We start from the raw sequence: 26,414 nt of genomic DNA, 5'->3' as shown, positions 1-26,414 counted from the left end.
AGAATCGACCCACTGTTAGGCCGATTTAGCACCGAGCCAGATTGAAAAGGTCAGGGTGTCAGGGCTGGAGGCGAGTGACAGGCAGGAGTTCAGCCCACTGCTCCACAAGATTTACTCATCTCCACGCCGAACTGAGGCTGCAGCCTGCAACTAACTGGCTGCTATGATGACTAGTTTCGTGGTTGTGGACTCACTTTTGCGAATTTCAATTCTGAATGCTATTTGCTTCCTTTTATTGTTTATATGATGTTTTCTGCACGTCGGGTGTATGATCGTCTTCTTTTTAAAATTAGATTCATCGGGTTTCTTTGCTTGGTGGCTGCCTGTAAGGAGACAAATCTGTCCAATCTCAAAGCTCCTTGCTGTTTCAGTTGGCAACAGGCTGAACTGTTTATTCTGCACTTCCCTCCATAGATCTGGTTTCAGGGGTCTATGTGAGATCTCAGATTCCTGCTCATGATTTGTCATCGCATGAACAAAGTTCCAATATACAAAAAGGAAGTCATCCACCTTGCGCTGTAAACGTAACCTCAAGCTCGGCTAGCTCGCGTTCATCCAGGGGAAAACAGCCTCTGGCCCTGCCAAACTGAGAATTCCCGTTTGTGTGGATGTGTGTAATGTACTGCCCAGTTACAAACCCACAACGCAAAATATCAGACGATACGCCATGATTAAATGATTGAACTTTATGAATCTTAATCTGAATATAAGGTTAGTAATGAAAATAAAAAAAGGGCCCATTTCAAAGAAAAGTCAAAAGTGCACGTTGGAGCTCACTCAGTAGTCATTCTTCCACCATGGATCTCCTCCGAACGTCGCCGACCTTCAGGCCCTCAGATCCCAGTCTACTCCATCCAGTGGTCTACCAGCTCTCTCCACACATGTCTTCCCTCTTCATCTCTCCTCGACCAAAGACCACGAAAAGTATCCTTCCAGGTCCACAAGACAGATTGGCTGACATGCATATTGCAGAACTGTTATCTCCAGCCATAACCCAAACATTGCTGCTACAGAGAAACCGTTACCTCAGCAGTAAACATTACAGAGAAACCATTTCATTAGCAGTGAATCCTTACAGTGAGTTACATAAAGAAATGTCCTCCTTATCCATCTTTTTAATGGACTTTTTGAAGGTTTGGATAAACCTTTCGCTAGCCCTTTTATTGCTGGGTGGTGAGGAGCTGACTTGAAATGCCTGATGTCATTTTTCTTCATGAACAGTCAGAATTCTTCTGATGTGTATTGTGGTCCATTAACAAGCAGGATTATTTGTATAGCACCTTCCAAACACAAGGCAGTTCAAAGTGCTTTACATACAACAAGATATAAACAATCAAATATCAAATTTCAGAATATATAAGAGAATAAAATCACACAAAAATAGATATGATAAAGAGAATTTACAGAGCAGGAGATTCAAATTAAAAGCTACAGCGAAAAGAAAAGATTCAAGCCTCGATTTGAAAGAGCTTAAAGTTGGGGCAGACCAGATCCACTGGAAGGTTATTCCAGATATGTGGAGCATAGTAACTAAAAGCTGCTTCACCATGTTTAGTTTTGACCCTGAGGACTGTAAGCAGACTCGCCCCAGACAACCTGAGAACTCGGGAAGGTTCATAATGCAGAAGGAGATCGGAAATGTAGTTTGGTCTTAGACCATTCAGTGCTTTATAAACCAGTAGTAATATTTTGAAGTTAATCCTCTGACAGACAAGAAGCCAGTGTAGCGACCTGAGACTGGAGTGATGTGTTCTACTTTCTTGATCTTAGTGAGGACTCTAGCAGAAGCGTTCTGAATGAACTGCAGCTGTCTGAGGGATTTTTTACAGAGACCTCTGAAAACACCATTACAGTGGTCAAGCCTACTAAAAATAAATGTATGGATGAGCTTTTCTAGATATTGCTGAGACATAAGCCCTTAAACTTACACTGTATATTTAAGATGGTAGTAGGCTGACTTTGTAATTGTCTTAATGTGGCAGTTAAAATTTAAGAACTAGACAATCACAACACCAAGGTTTCTGGCTTGGTTTGTGGTCGGTAATGACAGGGATTCTAAGTGAGCACTGACTTTTAATTGTTCTTTTTGGGACCAAAAACAATTACTTCAGTTTTCTCTGTGTTTAACCGGAGGGAATTTTGGCTCATCCAATCAGAGGTTTGTTCAATGCAGTTTTTTAGTGATTGTATGGTACCATAGTCACTTAATGAAACTATTATATAAATATGAGTGTCACCCGCATAATTAAATTGCTTACCATGATTTGAGCTAGAGGGAGCATGTATATGTTAAATAAAGAGGTACTAGTATGGACCCTTGAGGCACTCTGCATCTCATTTTTGTTCAGATAGATATGCAGCTACCAATAATACAAAATAGTCTCTGTCCTGTAATATGATTTAAACCATTTTAGGACTGTACCAGAAAGTCCCACCCAGTTTTCCAGTCTGTCCAGTAATATGCCATGGTCAACTGTGTCAAAAGCAGCTCTGAGATCCAGTGGAACCAAAAGTGAAATTTTATCATCATCATGGTTTAAGCGGATGTCATTTGAAACCTTGACCAGAACAGTCTCAGTGTTACGGTGTTGAAATCCCGACTGGAAAACGTCCATTTGCTTAGTGCCAAAAAGCTGATAAGTTGCTTGTAAACAACATTTTCAATGATTTTACTTAAACATGGTAACTTTGATATAGGCCTATACTTAATAATTACTGAGGCATCTAGGGTTGTTTTTTTACAGAAGAGGTTTAATAACTGCAGTTTTCAGGGCTTTTAGGAAACGGCCTGATAGAAGAGAAGCGTTGATTATTTGCAGAATGTCTGGCGCCATGCAATTAAAAACAAATTTAAAAACAGGAGGACTTCAGGAGTAGCTCAATATCTTCTCAGGTTTTATAGGCAATAGGTTTGAACTGTGTCATCTTAACTAAATTAGTTCTCAGTGAGTGATTGGATAACACTGACTTCTGACCTGATGCAGAGACACTGACAGCATGTCTAATCTTCTGAATTTTGGCAATAAAAAAGAACACAAGGTCATTACATGACTTGGTGGATAGAAGTTCAGGTGCTACTGATACAGGATGATGTGTGTAAATAACGTGTGTAGCAACTGTAGCAAATAAGACGTGCATTATTGCTGTTTTTTCTTAATACCAGAGAAGAACTGCCTTGTATGTCTCAACTCCAAGTTATAGATGCAAAGAGTTTCATTATAAATGTTGTAATGGATCTGGAGTTTTGTGTTCCCTTACCTGCGTTCAGCTTTTCAACACTCTCTTTTTTGAAGCTTAACCAGCAAGGTGTTCCTCCATGTGCTTTTCCCTCCTCAGAAACTGCTTTTACTTTTGTGGGGGCAATTGCATCGATGACGCCTGTAACTTTAGAGTTGAGATGGTCTACAAGATCATTGACAGAGGCCGGAGAGAAGGCTGGTGTGTGAGAAAAGGCCTGTGTGAAAAATGCCTTGGAGTTTTTAGTGATATACCATTCTGTGATAACCTCAGTTTGAGCACTAGTGAATGGAGACAACGTAATTTTAAAGAAAACACAGAAATGATCAGAAAGAGCAACATCAGTTGCCACATCCTCAGAAGTGTTAAGGCTTCTGCAAATGACTGTCAAGGGTGTGGCCCTTGCTGTGTCAGCACCCTGTCACATCCTGCGTCAGTCCATAACTATCTGGATACAGAACTGTTCTTGGGGTTGTCAACATGAATATTAAAATCACCATCAGTGACTACCCAGTCAAAGTCAATGCAAACATTAGACAGTGGGTCAGCAAAGTCACCAGCAAAAGGTTGAACAATATTTTGGTGCCTTTAAGTATTTAAAAAATAAACCACACGGCATAATGGGAAGATTTCAACTGAAGAGCGAGATACTCGAAAGATACAAATGTTCCATTTGATATCTGCTTACACTGATAAGAATTATTAAACAGAACGGTTATTCCTCCCCCTCATTTCTTTAACCTGATCTCACTGATAAAACTGAAATTAGGAGGAGCTGATTCAATAAGAGCTGTCAATATGTATTCCTTACCACAGTGAAGACAGCCACTCTCACAGGTGTAACAGTGCCTCGGGGTGGGGGTGCATTTTGAACTTTTTTGCATCCTGAGCAGCTTTTGGCCAAGTCTTCGATCCCTTTATCTATTCCCTTCTGAAACACCTTTTCATTAGCATTAAACAGCTGTGCCAGTCTCTGGTTGGAGCTAACATTTGGGCTGCAATTGTCAGTTGATGTCACACTGAGAGCTTTGATTGAGTGCCAGTCCAGTTGGATTTTTCTCAACCATTTACATCTGAGAAGTGCTGGCCCTCCACTTTTCAATATATAAAGCTCTAACTGTTGTGTTTAGCCTCCGTATATCACACTTACATCCAATTCGCCTTTGGGAGACACTTTTTTGCCTTAGTAAGGAAACAGTCTGTGGTAGTCAGCCTCTGGAAATATGGACAAAGCTGACCCTGTATCCAGCTCCATTTTCAGTTTTACACCGGACACATCTATTGTAATCTCTTTCAGTCATACTATGCAGTTCTAGGTAAGACAGTTCACCTTTGTCAGACTATGTTGTCTGATTCTGTTTTACAGTCAGCAACTATGCATTTGCTTAGTTTTGTGTCTGAGACTTTTCATGCAGTTGGGCTTTTTGTTGGCCTTGCACATTCTCTCTATGTGACCTTGTCTGTGATATTTCTGCAAACTTTTTCTTTGAGCCAACAGTCATTTGAATCATGGGAGGATTTGCCATATCAATAACATCTTTGGCTTTTTGCACCATTCAGGGACATTTTGTGCATTTCACATTCTAACCTCCTCTTGTGTAGTTCTGCTGCAGTTTCTAATGATATTGCAATGATCAATGTATGTTTTATGTTTAAGTATCTTTCTGCCAGTGGCCTTATTTGAGTGCTTTGACTATGCACGCCACATAGTCCCTTAATGCAACAGAAAGTCCATCTCTAAAGTCACAGTACTGGGAAAGTTTGCGCAGTTCTGAAATATATTCAGAAAGGCTTTCATCTTTTGACTGGTTCCTTTTGTAAAATCTAAATCTCTCAGCTATTACCAGTGGTTTAGGGCTCAAGTGATTTTGTAAAGATTATAACAATTTTGTCAAACATCTTGTTTGCTGGCCTTTAAGGGGTTACAAAGTTGCATGAGAGACTGTATCTTCTTGGGCCCATTAAGATAAGAAGTTTTCTTTTGCTTCTCCACATCATTTTAGCTACAATACAGGTCAACCCTCTCAATATATGACTCCCAGCCCTCATTAGCACAATCAAGTTTGTCAGCTTTCCCAACTGAAGCCATCGCTGCATTATTTTCATTTTAAATTTAGTGTGCTAAATAATTTTGCAGAATTACACATTTACAATGGGAGCTCTGTTACTCGGGGGTCCTTCAGCTTTCTCGTGCTGTTTGACTCTCCCTGTATAGTCCTGTAACTGTCGGTGCAGTTCGTAATATTTTCTGACATTCAGGTATGTAATCGTTGCAAATTTGTTGTGTCTATGCACAACTATACTAGAAACATAGAAAACCTACAGCACAACACAGGCCCTTCGGCCCACAAAGCTGTGCTGAACATGTCCTTACATTAGAAATTACCTAGTGTTACCCATAGCCCTCTATTTTTCTAAGCTACATGTACAATTTAATATATATACTAAATTAAAGCACATTCATGGGAGATGGCTTTAACTGGTGTATTCACATTGCAGTGAGAGAGAGAACAATGCACATGCAGAGATAACACACCATGTGCTGACAGCAGATCAATACCGAGTGCTTAGGGTGGAGGGCTTATTGCTCTAAAAGAAACAGATCCATACATTACACAAACTTTGATAATAAATGACCTTTGAACTTTGAACAAAGTGTATCTATTTTAAATAATTGGGAGGATGTCTCCAAGGTATTGGATGTGAAATACAATAGTAACTATAGTAACAATAGTAACTATAGCAACAATAGTAAAATACAATAGTAAATTGTATTTTTACCATTTTTAAAAGTAGTAAATCGAAATACAATAGTAAACTTAGTAAAGTGACAGGAGGGGGAAATCATCTCATAACTGTGAAGGGAAATTGAAAGGAACGAGAAGAGACTCAGTGCAAGTAGCTCGTGAAAAGAGATCATTGATTGCTTGCCAGACTTTGTTTATGTTCAGTATGGGTTTTTTTGTTGATTCTCTTGAATTTGTTTTTATTGAAATACAGCACAGAATAGGCCCTTCTGGCCCTTTGAGCTGAGCCACCCTGCAATCTCCCAATTTAATCCTAACCTTATCACGGGAAAATTTACAATGATCAATTAACCGACCAACTGGTACGTTGTTGGACTGTGGGAGGAAACCGGAGCACCTGGAGGAAACCCACACATTCAGGGAGACAACGTACAAACTCCTAACAAGCAGCAGCAGAAACTGAACCTGGGTCGCCTATACTGTAAAGTGTTGTGCTAACCGCAACGCCAACATGCCACCCATTCTTTTTTCTCCTGTAAATGCCTGCAAGAAAACTAATCACAAGGCAGTATATGGAAACATACTCACACTTTTGTAATCAACTTACTTGGAAATTCAAAATTTAAATTTGACTTTGAAATTTGAGATCTGTTTGAACATGGTTTTGAAGTACTGACGACTAACATGAATGTTTTTTTCCCCATGCTTTATGGACAATAATATTAGGAGTTTTATATAATTTGCTGTGTACTTTTGTATTAGGTATGAATTACTATCTGGCTACAATACCCTTTCTGGGAGCAGTTGAAGCAGGCTTCTTCGAGGACTGGCCATTTGAAATAAAAATATTGCCACCTGAAGAACACATGGATAAGTTTTGCTACACCACAGCTGGCTGCCGTGCACAGAACCCTGAAATGATGTCTAAATGGACAACATTATTTCAGGTATGCTAACTTGCAATGTTTTGAAATTTTGCACATATTGATATACTTACCGTGGTACCTATAAGATACAGAACAGACAGTAACTTGATAACCTTTCATGCAGGGCAGAAAGAACACATCCTGTCACTTGTATCTGATAATGTGCCTCCGACATGCGCTGCCTTAGATTGGGAACCAAACTGAGCTACACAGAAGCTGAAGCTGGGAGATATAATTTTATTTCTTTAACACAGCAGAACTTTTGGCGATAGTCTCATTCACTTCTTGTCACACAATGTTTTATACATTTTGAACACAAAGACAATAATAAACAATTAATTACCATTTCAATAGCTATAATGACATTTAATGTCGACAGGCAATTTTGCAGAATTACATATTTATAATGGGAGCACATCTCAACTCGCAAAGCCTCTCTGAATATTCAATATTGATGGCTGTCTCCACAATCTTGAGACACCCAAAATATATACCTTTTGGTACAGTGTTGAGGGATGTCTCCCTGAATATACAACTAGCTAGAATATTATAGTTTTATAGCATTGAGTACGAGGGTTGCAAACTCATTTTTGCTGTATTGGTGCATGACAAATTGTACTAAGCAATGACAATAAAGATATTTCACTTGATTTCATTTCATTTAAGTGACAAAACAGACCTGTTCTGAACTATTCTAAAGGCAAGATGACACAACTGTGGCTAACAACCTAAGTCAAAGCCAACATAAAAGCCAAAAAGAGGGCATATAATAGAGCAAAAAATAGTGGGAAGTTAGAGGATTGGGAAGCATTTAAAAACCAACAGAAGGGAACGAAAGAAGTTATTTAAGAATGTAAAGTTGGAATACAAAAGTAAACTAGTCAATACTATTAAAGAAGATACTAAAAGTTTCTTCAGGCACCACTGCAAAACAATGCCGGCAAAGTAGTAACGGGGGACATGAAATGGCAGACGAACTGAACAAGTATTTTGCATCAGTCTTCACAGTGGAAGTCATTAGTAGTATAGTGCAATTTCCAGGTGTCAGTGGTCAAGAAGTATGTGAAGTTACCACTACTAGAGAGAAGGCTTTTGGGAAACTGAATGATCTGAAGGTAAATAAGTCACCTGGACCAGATGGTCTACACCCCAGGATTCTGAAAGAGGTGGCTGAAGGGATTGTGGAGGCATTAGTAATAATCTTTCAAAAATCACCAGATTCTGGGACAGGTCCAGAATCGGGATGAGATTCTAAATTGGAGAAAGGCCCATTTTGATGGCAAGAGGAAGCATCCAGCAAGTGTGGATTGGGACAGGTTGTTTTCTGGCAAATGTGTATTTGGTAAGTGGGAAGCCTTCAAAAGTGAAATTTTGAGGGTACAGAGTTTGTATGTTCCTGTCTGAATAAAAGGCAAGGATAACAGGTTCAGGATACCTTTGTTTTCAAAAGATTTTGAAGCTCTGATTAAGGAAAGGGAGGTACATAGCAGACAAGGTGAAGGAGAATCATAAGGGCTTCTACAGATATATTAAGGGCAACAGGACATCAAGAGACAAAATTGGTCCTTGGGAAGATCAGAGTGGTAATCAATGTCTAGAGCCAAAAGAGATGGGGAAAGTCTTAACTGGATTTCTTACCTCTGTCTTACATTTCTTACATCATTATTTGGGACATGGATGCAGAATCTGCAATGCCATAGACAGATCATGAACCCTACATAGATTGCAAAGGAGGAGGTTCTTGCTGTCCTGAGGAAAATTAAGGTAGATAAATCCCCAGGGCCTGACAATGTGTTCCTTTGGACCCTGGGAGACTAGCGCAGAAATTGCAGGGGCCTTAGCAGAGATATTTAAAACATCCTTTGCCATGGGTGAGGTGCCGGAAGATTGGTGGATAAATAAACTCTTCTCAGGCTTCCAGCCGGGTACAGGTAAGAATTGTAACCAACGTTTTGATGACAATCTCTGCCATTTTCATCAGGGATGATGCCTGCACATGTCTATCCTGGTGATATTTATAACCCTCTAGTCTGTCCCTCCTGATCGGATAGTCCTCATCCAATCAGATTTCTACTCTCTCATCTTCTTTACAATCGAATTCTTGTTCTTACTTAGAGTGAGATCTTGGTCTTTGTTAAAATTCTTTTCCTCTATTTTATTTCAATGGCTTCCTTCCCCAGCCAGTCCCAAAACCCATTGGAGTGGTACAGTGGTTTTGTGCCATCAAAGTCAATCCTATGGCTATTGTGAATGCAATGTTCTGCTACTGCTGATTTCTGTGGGTAATCCAAACGGATGCACCTCCTGTGCTCCTTGATCCTGTCTGGCTGATATACGCTGCTCTGCATTCACAGGGATCCTGTAAACGCCAGGTTATCTTTGACCCACATAAGCTGTGACTTGAGCTTCATGATGGCTTTGTGGATGGTATTAATCCAGTTTTTCTTCAGGATCCTGGTGATCCTTCCAGAAACCGTGGGAGTATAGGGAAGGCAGGCTAACGACAGGTTCCTCCTTGTTGTGAGGTTTACTGGTTTTCCATTTAAGGGCCCGAGTGATACCGTTCAGTAGGAATGTTGTGTGTAATCCTCCTGAATCCTTGTGGAGATTCTCCAGGTTTGAAATGGTTTTGCACAGTTAATCAAAGTAGAAAGAATTGTTCTATATTGGGAGGTGTGATGGTGCTGTTATTGCTGAGGTATAAGTGCGTGTGAGTGGGTTTCCGATAGATGTCATGCCTGAGGCTACTGTCTGCTATTAGAATGACCGGGAATGAGAGGCAACCATTCTTCTCCATCTTCATCATAAATTGAATGTTTGGATGTATGCTGTTCAGATGGTTGTGAACTGCAGGAGTGCCAGGAGTCTATGAGGATACACTATGAACATGACTTCACTGTATCTGAAGAAGCTTTTGGGGTATAAGGGTGATGAACACAAAGTCCTCTCTTCAAAGTCCTCCATGTAGAAATTAGCAATAGCTGGCAACAAAGACGAATCCATGGCCACTCTGTCCATTTGATCATTGTAGTTCCCCTTATAGAGGAAGTACATTGATGTAAGGGGATGTTCAAAAAGGTCAAACCTTGACCGCAGGAGGACCAAACTGTCCTTAATGGGAACTCTCATGACTAGGAGCATCATGTCGAAACTGACCATTATGTCCTCTGGGGTCGGCTGGATGTTGGTTATCATTTTTATGAAGTTGGTCGAATTATAGGTTGGTCATGACTAGAATTGAGAGGTTGGTCATGACTAGATTGAACTCTTGCCCCAGCAAGGACCTGGACCCATTGCAATTTGCTTATCACCACAATAGGTCAACAGCAGACGCAATCTCAATGACTCTCCACACAGCTTTAGACCACCTGGACAATACAAGCACCTATGTCAGAATGCTGTTCATCGACTATAGCTCAGCATTTAATACCATCATTCCCACAATCCTGATTGAGAAGTTGCAGAACCTGGACCTCTGTACCTCCCTCTGCAATTGGATCCTCGACTTCCTAACTGGAAGACCACAATCTGAGTGGATTGGTGATAACATATCCTCCTCGCTGATGACCAACACTGGTGCACCCCAGTGGTGTGTACTTAGTCCACTGCTCTACTCTCTCTATACACATGACTGTGTGGCTAGGCACAGCTCAAATACCATCTATAAATCTGCTGACAATACAACCATTGTTGGTAGAATCTCAGGTGGTGACGAGAGGGTGTACAGGAGTGAGATATGCCAACTAGTGGAGTGATGACGCAGCAACAACCTGACACTCAACGTCAGTAAGACGAAAGAGCTGATTGTGGACGTCAGGAAGGGTAAGATGAAGGAACACATACAAATCCTCATAGAGAGATCAGAAGTGGAGAGAGTGAGCAGTTTCAAGTTCCTGGGTGCCAAGATCTCTGAGGATCTAACCTGGTCCCAACATATCGATGTAGTTAGAAGGCAAGACAGCTGCTATACTTTATTAGGAGTTTGAAGAGATATGGCATGTCAACGAATACGCTCAAAAACTTCTATAGTTGTACCGTGGTGAGCATTCTGACAGGCTGCATCACTGTCTAGTATGGAGGGGCTACTGCAGAAGACCGAAAGAAGCTGCAGAAGGTTGTAAATCTAGTCATCTCTAACTTGTGTACTAGCCTACAAAGTACCCAGGACATCTTTAGGGAGCGGTGTCTCAGAAAGGCAGCGTCCATTATTAAGGACCTCCAGCCCCCAGGGCATGTCCTTTTCTCACTGTCACCAGTGAGAGAGTAGACTCTCACATGGTGGATTGGATAGTGGACTACTTGACAGATAGACCTCAGTATGTGCGGTTGGGAGACTGTAGGTCTGACACGGTGGTCAGCAGCACAGGGGCGCCGCAGGGAACCGTACTCTCTCCGGTCCTGTTCACCCTGTACACATCAGACTTCCAATATAACTCGGAGTCCTGCCATGTGCAGAAGTTCGCTGATGACACGGCCATAGTGGGGTGTGTCAGGAATGGACAGGAGGAGGAGTATAGGAAACTGATACAGGACTTTGTGATATGGTGCAACTCAAACTACCTGCGTCTCAATATCACCAAGACCAAGGAGATGGTGGTGGACTTTAGGAGATCTAGGCCTCATATGGAGCCAGTGATCATTAATGGAGAATGTGTGGAGCAGGTTAAGACCTACAAGTATCTGGGAGTACAGTTAGACGAGAAGCTAGACTGGACTGCCAACACAGATGCCTTGTGCAGGAAGGCACAGAGTCGACTGTACTTCCTAAGAAGGTTGGCGTCATTCAATGTCTGTAGTGAGATGCTGAAGATGTTCTATAGGTCAGTTGTGGAGAGCGCCCTCTTCTTTGTGGTGGCGTGTTGGGGAGGAAGCATTAAGAAGAGGGACGCCTCATGTCTTAATAAGCTGGTAAGGAATGCGGGCTCTGTCGTGGGCAAAGTACTGGAGAGTTTAACATCGGTAGCTGAGCGAAGGGCGCTGAGTAGGCTACGGTCAATTATGGATAACTCTGAACATCCTCTACATAGCACCATCCAGAGACAGAGAAGCAGTTTCAGTGACAGGTTACTATCGATGCAATGCTCCTCAGACAGGATGAAGAGGTCAATACTCCCCAATGCCATTAGGCTTTACAATTCTACCGCCAGGACTTAAGAACTTTTTAAAAGCTATTATTAATGCTTTTTGAGATAGTGATTTAGATCATATCATATTTTTTACTGAGTTAAGTATTGTATGTAATTAGTTTTGCTACAACAAGTGTATGGGACATTGGAAAAAAGTTGAATTTCCCCATGGGGATGAATAAAGTATCTATCTATCTATCTATCTATCTATCTATCTATCTATCTATCAGGTAGGAGGTACAGAAACCTGAAGGCATACACTCAGCGATTCAGGAACAGCTTCTTCCTCTCTGCCAGCGGATTCTTAAATGGACATTGAATCTTTGGACACTACCTCACTTTTTTTTAATATACAGTATTTCTGTTTAAGCATTAAAAAAAAATCTATTCAATATACATATACTGTAATTAATTTACTTATTTATTATTTATTTGGTGTTTTTTTTTCTCTTCTATATTATGTATTGTTTTGAACTGCTGCTGCTAAGTTAACAAATTTCATGTCACATGCCGGTGATAATAAATCTGATTCTGATTCTGGTGATGTGATGCTCACAGCCCCCAACAAAGGGAGACCGCATGGTAATTAATTGCTTAGCACGGTAGTAAGTTGGAGAATCTATCCCTCTGATGACAGGCCTCAGATAGCCCTCCTTGTGTATCTTTGGGAACTTGTAAACTCTTGATACCAATGCCTTAGTTTGATAGCTAATGTACTTCCGATATTTAAGAAAGACTTTAAGAATAAGCCAGGAAATTATAGGCCAGTGAGTCTGACATCAGTAGTGGGAAAGTTACTGGAAGGTATTCTAAGAGACCAGATATAAAAGTTTTTGGATAGACAGGGACTGATTAGGAATAGTTAACATGGCTTTGTGAGTGGTAAGTTGTGTCCAACCAATGTAATAGTGTTTTTCAAGGAAGTTACCAGGAACCAGGCAATAGATGTTGTTGAGATGGACTTTAGTAAGGGCTATAACAAGGTCCTGCATGATTGGTCAAGATGATTCAGTCACTTGACATTGACAATGAGGTGATAAATTGGATCAGACACTGGCTTGGTGGAAGAAGCCAGGGAGTGGTTGTAGGTGGTTGCCTCTCTGACTGGAGGCCCGTGACTCGTGGTGTGCCGCAGGGATTGGTACTGGATCCGTTGTTGTTTGTCATCTGAATCAGAATCTGAATTACTTTATTGTCAGTATGTGAAACATAGCAGAATAAACACGAGGAAATCTGCAGATGCTGGAAATTCAAACAACGCACACAAAATGCTGAAGGAACACAGCAGGCCAGGCAGCATCTATAGGGAGAAGCGCTGTCGACGTTTCGGGCGGAGACCCTTCGTCAGGACTAACTGAAAAGAAAAATACTAAGAGATCTGGAAGTAGTGGGGGGAGGGAGAAATGCGAAATGATAGGAGAAGACCGGAGGGGGTGGGATGAAGCTAAGAGCTGGAAAGGTGTTTGGTGAAAGTAATACAGAGCTGGAGAAGGAAAAGGATCATGGGACGGGAGGCCTCGGGAGAAAGAAAGGGGGAGGGGGGGATCACCAGAGGGAGATGGAGAACAGGCAGAGTGATGGGCAGAGAGAGAGAGAGGCTTATAGTAGATTTCCAACACCTCCCTCCCCTTTCTTGATCTTTCTGTCTCCATCTCTGGAGACGGCTTATCTACTGATATCTACTATAAGCCTACAGACTCTCACAGCTACCTGGACTATTCCTCTTCCCACCCTGTCTCTTGCAAAAATGCTATCCCCTTCTCACAATTCCTCCGTCTCTGCCGCATCTGCTCTCAGGATGAGGCTTTTCATTCCAGGTTGGAAATGTCTTCCTTTTTTTAAAAAAAAGGAGCTTCCCTTCTTCCACCATCAACTCTGCTCTCAAACGCATCTCTCCCATTTCCCGCACATCTGCCCTCACCCCATCTGCCCGCCACCCCACTTGGGATAGGGTTCCCCTTGTCCTCACCTACCACCCTACCAGTCTCCAGGTTCAACGTATAATTCTCCGTAACTTCCGCCACCTCCAACGGGATCCCACTACCAAGCAAATTTTTCCCTCTCTCCCTCTTTCTGCTTTTCGCAGGGATCACTCCCTACGCGACTCCCTTGTCCACTCATCCCCCCCATCCCTTCCCACCAATCTCCCTCCTGGTACTTATCCTTGTAAGCAGAACAAGTGCTACACCTGCCCTTACACTTCCTACCTCACCACCATTCAGGGCCCCAGACAGTCCTTCCAGGTGAGGTGACACTTCACCTGTGAGTCGGGTGGTGTGGTATACTGCATCCGGTGCTCCCAGTGTGGCCTTATATTGGTGAGACCTGACGCAGACTGGGAGACCGTTTCGCTGAACACTTGCGTTTGGTCCGCCAGAGGAAGCAGGATCTCCCAGTGGCCACACATTTTAATTTCACGTCCCATTCCCATTCTGATATGTCTATCCATGGCCTCCTCTACTGTCAAGATGAATCCACACTCAGGTTGGAGGAACAACACCTTGTATACCGGCTGGGTAGCCTCCAACCTGATGGCATGAACATTGACTTCTCTAAATTCTGTTAATGCCCCTCCTCCTCTTCTTACCCCATCCCTGACATATTTAGTTGTTCGTTTTTTTCTCACTCTCTCTGCCCATCACTCTGCCTGTTCTCCATCTCCCTCTGGTGCTCCCCCCTCCCCCTTTCTTTCTCCTGAGGCCTCCCGTCCCATGATCCTTTCCCTTCTCCAGCCCTGTATCACTTTCGCCAATCACCTTTTCAGCTCTTAGCTTCATCCCACCCCCTCCGGTCTTCTATCATTTCGCATTTCCCCCTCCCCCCACTACTTTCAAATCTCTTACTATCTTACCTTTCGGTTAGTCCTGACGAAGGGTCTCGGCCCGAAACATCAACAGTGCTTCTTCTTACAGATGCTGCCTGGCCTGCTGCGTTCCACCAGCATTTTGTGATACCAGAATAAATTGTGGTTTGGTGCCAAGCGTAAAACTCAGGACAATAACATAACAGATGGTACAATAACATCAAACAATTTCCAAGACAATTGTGGAAACTGCCATGGGCAATCAACAATTAGTGCAAATGTCAATAATCAAATTTAAATAAATGTGAACATATGAACAAACTAAATAATTATTGACAGAACAAGAAGAGCAGGAAAGACCACTTAACAGATGTGTAGGGACAGTTAGGGTGTTACACTGGAGTGGGTTTCATTGAGAAGCTGGATAGCTACAGGAAAAAAGCTTCAGAGACAATGTGTGGTCCTGGTGGTGATGGACTTGTAGCATCTCCCTGATGACAATTTGGTGAATAGGTGACTGTTACTGTTGGGGGAGCCGGCAGTAATTTTTCCAGCTCTTCTCTTCACTCTGGCAACGTTGGTAGCTAACAGCTAATGGTCTTTGCTGCTGAGGGAACCTTTTGCTGCCACTGGACCTGGACTTGGGAGGAGGTGGCAGGAAACCAAACAGTGATGGAGGTGGTCACAACACTCTTAGTGATAGCTGAATAAGAACTCATCAGGATATTTCCTAAGATGATAAGCTTCCTAAGCTGGCATAGGAAGAACAATTTCTGCTGGCCTTCCCTAGTGATGAGTATAACACACTTGTCCCACTTCAATATATTGGTAATGGTAGTCCCCAGGAATTTGAATGACTCGACCACAGACACAGACTGACTATTAATTTCCAAAGGGGGACCAGGTAGGGGGCTGTTGGTGGAAGTCACCCCCTGTCGTGGTTTTTCATGCCTTACAAATGACCAGGAGACGCAGAAGATTCTTCAAGAAGGGTTAAACTTTAATTTGCAAATCAAAGCTGAGACAGTCATTGAGCTAGTCTCTGATTGTCTACCGATTCTCGGACACAGCAGCTTTTTAAAGCAATCTCCTGGTTTAGCTGCATTAACATATCCAAGCGGTCTACAGGTGCATATCACAAGTACATCCGCCACTATTGTTTTTACCTATTGACTTATTCATGTTCTAGTCTACATCTCTTAGCTACCTTTTATTAACACATATTGTCTCCTACATTCTTAAGATTTCAAATAACAAGTTCAAACTACATAATCTACATCAAGGCTGACTACATAGCTTTAGTTACACAGCAGACAAGTTCAAAGCAAAACATCTCTTAGCTACCTTTTATTACCACACCATTGTCGTCTACATTCAATTGGATACATGCAGAGCACATAGCAAACTTCAAAGCTGACTACCTCTCATTAGCATATATTAACATTGTCTTTAGCATTTCACATAGTTTTGGTTACACAGCAAATAATACAAGTTTAGCACATAGCCAACTTCAAAGCTGACTACCTCTCCCAGCCACCTCTCACTAGCATATACTAACACACCATTGTCTCTAGCATTCCACATAGTTTTTAGCATTTCACATAGTTGTGGTTGCACAGCAAATAATACAAGTTTTATACTCCATAATATTTTATACTCCAATACCCCCATTTCCCCTGACTTGATAGCATTAAGCTCCAAGTTGTTATCAGTACTCCATATGAAAGACGGTTTACCTCTCTTTGATAGCTGGTTGCATCATATTAAAAATGAGACCAGCTACAGTCACGTCATCAGCGAGCTTTAGGATTTTAATGGATTTGTCTGTGATAGTATGGACATTTGTATAGGGTGAAAATAGAAGGGATGAAAGGACACAGCTTTGTGGAGAGCCTTTGCTTATAGACAATGGATTGGACAAGTAGGAGTCCTGCCTTACACACTGCTTCCTTCCTGTCAGGAAGTCCATAATCCACTGATAGATACTATAGGGCACTGCTAGCTGGGTTAGCTTGCTGTGGAGCAACTCCAGAACAATAGTGTTGATGGAGGAACTAGAATCCACAAACAAGATCCTCATATAGGTGTTGGGGAAGTCCAAACGTTGAAAAATGTAATGAAGGCACAATCAACTGAGTGATTTGCTCTGGTAGGTCAAGAAGAGGATCAGTAATGGACTTATGCCAGGCCAACATCAGATGTTCAAAGGTTTTCATAACTACTGAAGTCAGAGCGACTGGCCTATAATCCAGTGATCTAGTCTTCTGGGGGCTGGACTGATTATAGCAGCTTTAAAGCAGTCAAGACCTCTGCATTATAACAGGGAGGTGTGAAATATCTCAGTGAAGACAGGTGATAGCTGATCTGCGCAGTGCATTAGAGTACCAGATGAGATACCATCAAGGCCTGCAGCTTTCCTAATGTTCTGTTTTCCAAATGATCAACAATCCAGATGATAATGTGGTAAACTGGATCAGCAAATGTGTGGATGCCACCGAGATTAGGGTGTAGTGGGCAGCAAGGGAGACTATCAAAGTTTGCAGTGGGATCTGGGCCAGCTGGTGAAATGGGCTGGAAAATGGCAGATGGAATTTAATGCAGGTAAGTGTGAGGTGTTGAACTTCGGTAGGACTTACAGGGTGAGTGGTAAGACACTGTGCTGTGCAGTAGAACAAGGGATCTAGAATACAGGTCCATAATCCCTTGAAAGTGGTGCCAAATGTAGATAGGGTCATAAAGAAAGCTTATGGCATGTTGGCCTTCATAGGTCAGAGTACTGGAGTTGGGATGTTATGTTGGAATTGCATAACGTTGGTGAGACCTAAATTGGAGCATTGTGTCCAGTTTTGGTCACCTCTCTACAGGAAAGATGCAAGTAAGATTGAAAGAGTAATTTTATAAGGATATTGCTGGGACTTGAGGACCTGAATTATAGAGAAGGTTGTACAGGGAAGGACTTGATTCTCTAGAACATAAAAGATTGAGGGGAGCTTTGATACAGGTATACAAAATTATGAGGGGTATAGACAGGGAAAATGCAAGCAGGCTTGTTTCACTGAGGTTGGGTGAGACTAGAACTAGAGGTCATGGGTTAAGAGTGAAAGGTGAAATGTTCAAGTGGAACTGTTAGGTTTTGTAACTCCAAAACCTAAAGCCAATCAAAAGGAAAACAAGGGAGCCCTAGAGATATGTGTAACTTTGTTTTTATTTCTAGCGAGCACATTACGTCTCACATGGTAGCATGATGATGAATGTCATTCACGTGCTTTTACATATAACCCATAATGGATTATTTAAACAAACAAAGAACGCTTAATCAAACAATATATTTACAGTATTGCTCAAATACCACTGAAATATTAAATACACAATAGGAACATGAGGGGGAATTTCTTCACTCAGAGGGTCGTGAGTGTGGAATGAGCTGCCAGCACAAGTGGTGGATGTGATTTTAAGTTCAATGTTTAAGAGAAATTTGCACAGGTGCATGGATGGGAGGGGTATGAAAGGCTATGGTTGAAGTGGAGGCTGATGGTATGAGGCAGATTAATGGTTCGGCATGGACTTGATGGGCCAAAGGGCCTGTTTCTGTGCCATGTTGTTTTATGACTCTATGACTCTAACCATTCTAGAATCTACTGATTCTTGAAAGATTATTACTAATGCCTCCACATTCCTGACAAGGAGCCTCGGTCCAAAATGCAGGCTATTTGTTCATTTCAATGCATGTAGCCTTGCCTGCTGAGTTCCTCCAGCATCCGTGTGTGTGGCTTTGGATTTCCAGCATCTGCAGAATTTCTTGTGTCTCCACAATCTCTTCAGCTACCTCTTTCAGAACCACGGGGTGTAGTCCATCTGGTCCAGGTGACTTAACTACCTTCAGACTTTTCAGCTTCCTAAACACATTCTCCTTAGTAATAGCAACTACACTCTCAAATACCTGGCATACTGGCAGTGTCGTCCCTGTGTCCCCCTACACCCCCCCCCCCCCGGCAATAACTAACCCCCTGGTTCACCTCCTTCCCTTTCTTCCATGGTCAACTGTCTACTCCCATCGGAGTTCTTCACCTCTTCCACCTATTACATCCTCGCTTCTAACCTCATTCCCCCTCACCTGGTCTCAGCTATCATCTGCCAGCGTGTCCTCCTCATCCTCCCTCCAGCTTCTTATCTTGGCTTCTGCCCCCTTCCTTTCCAGTTCTGAAGCGTCTCAACCCGAAACGTGAGACCTGCTGAGTTCCTTCAGCATTTTGTGTCTGTTGCTCAAGATTTTAAGCACTGGCAGAATCTCTTAAATAATCCTCTACCCTTGTCAGAAGATGCACTTGGCCCTTGTAGCTGACACAAAGTACACTGCAGAGCAGATGCTGTGGTCAAATCAACACGTACAAAAGCTGGATGAACTCAGCAGGTCGGGCAGCATCCGTTGAAACGAGCAGTCAACGTTTCGGGCCGAGACCCTTCATCAGGACTGAAGAAAGAGGGGGCAGGGGCCCAATAAAGAAGGTGGGGGGAGGGTGAAAAACCAATCAGAGGAAAGGTCAAGGGGTGGGGGAGGGGAAGCAGGGAGGGGATAGGCAGGAGAGGTGAAGAAGGAATGTAAGGGGAAAGCACTATGGGTAGTAGAAGAAGGCAGAATGATGAGAGAGGTGATAGGCAGGTAGAAGAGGAGACAGAGTGAAGGTGGGATGGGGGAAGGGAGAGGGAGGGAATTACCGGAAGTTGGAGAATTCAATGTTCATACCAAGGAGCTGGAGGCTACCCAGATGGTAGATGAGGTGTTGCTCCTCCAACCTGAGTTTGGCCTCATCATGGCAGTAGAGGAGGCCATGTATGGACATATCCGTATGGGAATGTGAAGCAGAGTTGAAGTGGGTGGCAACCGGGAGGTCCTGTCTGTTATGACGGACGGAGCATAGGTGCTCGATGAAGCGGTCCCCCAATCTGCGTCGGGTCTCGCCGATGTAGAGGAGGCCGCATCGGGAGCACCGGTATAGCTGTTCCCTTAACATAGTTTCCAAACTTCTTCTCTTAGAATAAATGGAATGTGCAGTTGCTAGTACTGTTAATGGCCAGAGGACAACTGACCGACATTCACCTGAATCACTTTCGGTTGGCTTTTAGCAACCGTAGTCTGAGCCTGACGTGAGAACCATGAAGGATTCAGTAGTGTCGAGGGTGAAGTATGTGACATTGTAGGGAAAGATTTGGACTGAAGTCTAACGCGATGCCTGCAGGAGAGTGAAGGGAAGTGGACCAAGAGTTCTGTGTGTCATGGACTGCAGTTGGTGCAGGTATAAAAGAGATGAAGGGCTGGATTCTTATGCTAAAATACTCCACAGAGACACATCATTAGATCTTTCTCCTCACATTCTCTGTGTACTTGGGAGCACTATAGCCAAGTGCGCACAACACACAACAACAGTGACTGCCTAATCTAATTGCGCTAGGCAGTCTGGGGGTTGATGGTCCCAGATGTCTACATATCACATGGAAGTTATGCCTACTGCTTTCCCTTTTAAGATTCACAGGCTGCCATAAAAAAAAGACTAAAGTAACTTAGTTGTGCCTTTCAACAAGTAGGCTGTAATTTAAGCTTATTGTGAGCAGTTGTGGGCCCATTGTACAAGAGAGGATGTGCTGGCATTGGAGAGGATGTAGAGGAGATTGATAAGAATTATTCTGATGGTGAATGTATGAGGAGCATTTGATGGCTCTGGGCCTGTACTTGAAGGAGTTTAGAAGAATGAAGGGGGATCTCATTGAAACCTATTGTATATTGAAAGGCCTAGATAGATAGGATGTGGAGAGAGTGTCAAAGGGGAGTCTAGGACCAGAGGGGACAGACTCAGAGTAGAAAGATGTACCTTTACAACAGAGAGAAGGAGGAATTTATTTATACATTGAGGTGGCAAATCTGTGGAATTCATTGTCGCAGATGGCTGTGGAGGCCAAATCATTGGGTCATGTAAAGCGGAGGTTGATAGGTTATTGATTAGTAAAAGTGTCAAAAGTTACTTGGAGAAGGCAGGAGAATGAAGATGAGAGAGATTATAAATCAGCCATGATGGAATGATGGAGCAAACTTGATGGGCTGAATGGCCTAATTCTGCTCCTACGTCTTATGGTTTTATGGCCTCAATACAATGAGATCCCATTGAAACGCTTGATAATCATTAAAAAAAATTATTCAAAGAAAGAAACTTGTCATTTTTACCAAGTATGGGCTGTATGTGACCCCCTGACTATAAGCTTAACCCTTAACTATCTTGTGTATTGGCTTAAAAAGTGCCAATTTATTCCAAATCTCATCAGCAAATGGATTAACTCTATGAATTAATTTTGCAAAAATGAAACTATGAAAACCTGGCATTTATTTATTTCTTTGTTTATTTAATCAACAGCTACTGAAAAAATCAAAGGAGTTTTCCCAGATCAAGCTGTTACCAGAAGAGGATGATATTTGGCGTCATCTGTGGATAGCCCATGTAGCATCGATCGAAGTTGCACTTCCAAAGTTTTCCGATAGGTAAATTGAGCTATCTGGTATTTTATCGTCATAATTCAACTTCCTTCTTCCTATTAGCACAATGGAGTTTCTCCACTTTTACATGGTGTATTCTGTCTTGCATTAAGTTGATACATTTGCATTGTGCTTGCTGATTTGCTCTCGCTCCCAATGATAAAACCAACTGTATTTTCCACGGCCTCCCAGCACATAGGATTCCCATCCTGAAACGTCAACTGTTTATTCACTTCCATAGATTCCGCCTGGCCTGCTGAGTTCCTCCAGCATTTTGTATGTATTGCTTTAGAATTTACCACACACATGATTTATGTATTGTGTTTCTTCCTCCATTGGATCATCCCCAGACATTTTCCGTCGATCAATATTTCTATCCGCTGTGTTCCCTGTTCTTTACCTTTCCTTTTAAAAAAAAATCAATCACTTCAAGTAGAAAACAATAGCAGAAAGCTGTGGAAATTCAATAAATCTTGTTTGGTTTGCATGTTTTATTGCTTTTCGTTTGCTTTGATAGATTGGCGGACATTTCAGCTCCTGAAGCGCAGTTTGGTGTCAGCTGGGCCAATGCAGTAGAATTTATTGCTGCGACTCATTTTCCCACAAACTTCAATCAAACCAATACCTTTCAGGCATTTCTGCCTCCACGGATGCTGTTGGCTGGAGATAAGGCACCGTCTATTCCTGACCTGAGTAACGAGCAGAACAGAGCTTTGGTTGCTCTTGACATTCTAAACAAAGGAAACAAACTGACAGGTGGGTGTTGTTGGATCCTGCTGATTCTGTGATCCAAAGATTCTTTGGAAGTCAAGAATGAGGCATAAATCTTGATGGTTGCAGCTGTTTATTAAGTGTTACAAGAACAAAGAACAAGGGGGAAAAAACAAAGGACAAAGAAATTGCGACTGTCTTGTGCTAAAAATTAGCTCAGATTTGACATACAATAATACATTGTAGAGATAATAACAACCTATGAAATTGTCAGATTCAGTGGCCTGACACCTGCTGCATAGAAACTTCTAGAAAATACAGAATCAGCTATACTACGATTATTGAAAAATTCACTGATATACATACACGTATGTCATCGTCATCAGTATCTGCCGTGTTGTATGACGTGGGCGATCATGGTGACCATGATTGTTCGTGGCAAAATTTCCCACAGAAATAGTTTGCCTTTGCTTTCTTCTGGGCAGTATCTTTACAAGATGTGTGACCCCAGCCGTTACCAAAACTCTTCAGAGATTAGATAGATAGATAGATAGATAGATACTTTATTCATCCCCATGGGGAAATTCAACTTTTTTCCAATGTCCCATACACTTGTTGTAGCAAAAACTAATTACATACAATACTTAACTCAGTAAAAATATGATATGCATCTAAATCACTATCTCAAAAAGCATTAATAATAGCTTTTAAAAAGTTCTTAAGTCCTGGCGGTAGAATTGTAAAGCCTAATGGCATTGGGGAGTGTTGACCTCTTCATCCTGTCTGAGGAGCATTGCATCGATAGTAACCTGTCACTGAAACTGCTTCTCTGTCTCTGGATGGTGCTATGTAGAGATTGTCGGCCTGACGTCAGTGGGTGCATAACCAGGACTTGTGAACTGCACCAGCTGCTCGTACGACCGTCCACCACCTGCTCCCACAGCTTCATGTGACCCTGATTGGGTGGCGGGGGGAAGCTAAGCTGGTGCTACACCTCGCCCAAGGGTGACCTGCAGGCTAGCGGAGGGAAGGAGCACCTTTGATGGAGACGTATCTCCAACCCACCAGCCAAACACATAAATCGATGATTATATAAAAACACAAGCATGCATCAGAAAAGTTAAACTCCGAGGAAAATTAAGTTTTACGCTCTAACAGTGACTAAAGACTGGTCAGCTACTTGCTGGAACTAAAAAAATGCTGGATGTAAAAGATTCTGCTGATGCTGGAAATCCAGAACAAAAGATGCTGGAAACCCTTTGCACATCAAGCAGCATCTGTGGAAGGAGAAATAAAGTTATTATTTCAGGTTGACAACCTAATCAGAAATGAGAGAAGACAAGTAAATCTTTAAGTAGTACAAGGGGAGGGTGCCGTGGGTAGGGTGTGAGATAAGGCTAGGGGAATCTCTAACCATGAGGAGAAACTCATCATGAATCCATTGGTTGACAGGTTAATGAAGGTGTTCCTTGGCTTTCTCTCCTTCATCCAATAGAACACGTTATGCTTTGATCATTCTGAATTTAAAATTCATTTGCTTTGTTTAAAATTAAAGTATGGCAGTTTTGATACACTGTTATTTAGAAAGATTTTTATAAGAAAAACACAATTAGATCGATCATGCTTTGTCTTCTTCAGATGAGAAATTCTTCAGATGCTGGAAATCCAAAGCAACACACACAAAATGTTGCAGGAACTCAATGGTCAGGCAGCCTCCATGGAAATAAATAAACAGTCAATATTTCAGGCCAAGACCCTTCGTCAGGACATGCATTAAAAAATAAAGCAAAAAGTAATACATAGTTATTTTGAGGCTTAGATATCTGATATATTTGTGCATTGCTAGATCATTGCAACAATTCTGGTGTATTTATTAAGCAATTCACAATCCGAAAGCATTTCATTAAAAAGCATTTAGCTTAGGCAGTTCATAGTATGAACAACTAAAATGCCGCATAAATTTGGCATGTGCTTTGCTTTGTGAAATGCTAAGCATTTTCCAAAAATTAATAAACATAAGGTCTGTGTGAGTACTTTTTTTCTTGAAGAGCAAGAATAGAAATTTGGATATTCCCAATTAGTTTGATATACTTCTAGCTGAAATGATCAAATAACCAAGTAATATTAAATCACTTATTCTGATGCTGTAGCGCCCCTTAGTGGTTATTTGAAGCAGTGCAAAGAACAATGCTCTTCGTATTGGAACTCAGCAGGCCAGCAGGCAGCATCTATGGAAAAGAATAGACTGTCAACATTTTGGGCCGAGGTCCTCCAGCATTTTGTGTGTGTTGCCTGGATTTCCAGCGTCTACAGATTTTCTCTTGTTTCAAATGCCCTTTGTTTACTCTTTTCATTACTCTTTGTCATTTCTCTTTGTATAAACCTAGGACATCCAGAGAACTCAAGTCAAAAGTTGCTTTGTTTAGAACTTAATTTATTGTTAGTGTTGAAGGATATCAGCTAATCTTTTAGGTGTCTTCTTGCTAAATCCTTTCAGTACATTCAAGATATCCAGATATGAGGAATTCATGTTATCTCCAGTAGAAGTTATCTAAAGAGGGATATGTTTTAATTTTAACTGAGTAGTAGTCATACTTATGCATACTCAGTAAATCTGTTCTACAGATTTCATTGAGTATGCCCACAGAAAATAATCTCATGGTTGTGTATGGTGACAGATATGTACGTTGATAATAAATTCTTTGAACTTTGAAGGGAGTAGCATCTCCCTATATGAATTGGTGTACAGTCCCATAGCCATACCTATGTAGCTATTGTTGTCACATTAATTTAAATTCTGGATGCTTTTGTGTTTGTGCCTCACTTGACCAGAAGCTGAGATGATAGTCAGTCAAACGTTCTAAAGCAGAGAGGCAAACTGTTAGCGTAACACTTTACAGTGCCAGTTGTATTGGGGTTCAATTCCAGCTGCTGTCTGTAAGAAGTTTGTACGTTCTCCCCATGACCACGTCAGTTTCTTCCAGGTGCCCTGGGTTACTCCCACAATCTAAAAGTATACAAGTTAAAGCTAGCATGTTGTGGGCAAGCTATGTTGGTGGAAATGTGGCAACAATTGTGGACTGTAAATCTACATGAAAATGACACATTTCACTGTATGTTTTGATGCAAATGTGACAATTAAAGCTGAACTCTTACAACAATCATGAAGTGAAGGGTAGCATCGAAACACAACGTAACATCAAATATAGTTTTGATAGCAGTTAAATTATTCATATCTTTAGAGGAAATTGTTCTACTCTGTACACAAACTTAATTTATGTAAATAGTGTTTTATCACATTTAATTGCTTCATTTAAATAAAACTGAGTTTCATACTAGGAGTATATTCTTTTTCTATCTAGGTGGCTGGTTATTGAGAGTATGGAGGAGGACCATGTGCTCAGAAAAAGGGAGAGCAGAAGGTCGGAACCTGTTGGAAAATGTTGTTTTACATCCTGACCTCCTTTCCTCTGGGATACGCAGTCTTCTTCTAGAATACATTAAGAATCGTAACTGTACTACAATTAATAGTTAATTCTTATGCTGCCAGATTCTTTGCAAACCTGCAGTTTGTAATAAAGATTTAAATGTTTCTAAATTAGTACAGCTAGCATTTTGCAATATTCTTCTGTGAAGTTGAAAATATCACAGAAAATAAAACTGAGTTTTCATTCTAATATGTGAAATTATTTTTTGTTAAAGTTGTATCACAAAAAACCTGCAAGGTTGAGCATGAAATCCAGACTTGCTTCTTGATTTAATTAAAATAGAATTCCCAAATGATATCAAAAGACCTTAAGACATAGGAGCAGAATAAGGCCATCTGGCCCATCAAATCTGCTCCAATTCAATCATGGCTGATCCTTTGTTTTTCTCCTCCTCAACCCCAGTTCCCTGCCTTCTCCCTGTAACCTTTGATGCCATGTTTAATCAAGAACCTATCGATCTCTGCTTTAAATACACCCAACGACCTGGCCTCCACAGCTGCGTGTGGCAACAAATTCCACAAATTCAGCACCCTTTGGATAAAGAAATTTCTCCACATCTCTGTTTTGAAAGGGTGCCCCTTTATCCTGAGGCTGTGCTCTCTTGTCCTAGACTCTTCCCACCAGGGGAAACATCCTTTCCACATCTACTCGGTCTAGGCCTTTCAACATTCAAAAGGTTTTAATGAGATCTCCCCTCATCCTTCTGAATTCCAGCGAGTACAGACCCAGAGCCATCAAACTTTCCTTGTATGATAACCCTTTCATTCCTGGAATCTGTCTTGTGAACCTCCTCTGGACCCTCTCCAAAGCCAGCACATCTTTTCAAAGATGAGGGGCCCAAAACTGTTCACAA

At 41.7% G+C, this 26,414-nt stretch overlaps 1 protein-coding gene across 1 annotated transcript in view; it reads left to right on the top strand.

The window, feature by feature from the left end:
* Window positions 1-26,041, top strand: part of LOC140732837 (protein LEG1 homolog) — a 37,310-nt gene extending 11,269 nt beyond the window's left edge. Inside the window, exons 3-6 of the mRNA XM_073055472.1 lie at window positions 6,747-6,931; window positions 21,244-21,368; window positions 21,880-22,118; window positions 25,436-26,041. Coding sequence (XP_072911573.1) covers window positions 6,747-6,931; window positions 21,244-21,368; window positions 21,880-22,118; window positions 25,436-25,608 — 722 coding nt within the window. The 3' untranslated portion in view covers window positions 25,609-26,041. The remainder of the gene's footprint in view (window positions 1-6,746; window positions 6,932-21,243; window positions 21,369-21,879; window positions 22,119-25,435) is intronic.
* The last annotated feature ends 373 nt before the right edge of the window (window positions 26,042-26,414 follow it).

The sequence above is a fragment of the Hemitrygon akajei genome, chromosome 9, assembly GCF_048418815.1.
Source record: "Hemitrygon akajei chromosome 9, sHemAka1.3, whole genome shotgun sequence".
NCBI classification, from domain to species: domain Eukaryota; kingdom Metazoa; phylum Chordata; class Chondrichthyes; order Myliobatiformes; family Dasyatidae; genus Hemitrygon; species Hemitrygon akajei.
Note: the sequence above shows the minus strand (reverse complement) of the source record. Positions and strands in the feature narration are given on the sequence as shown.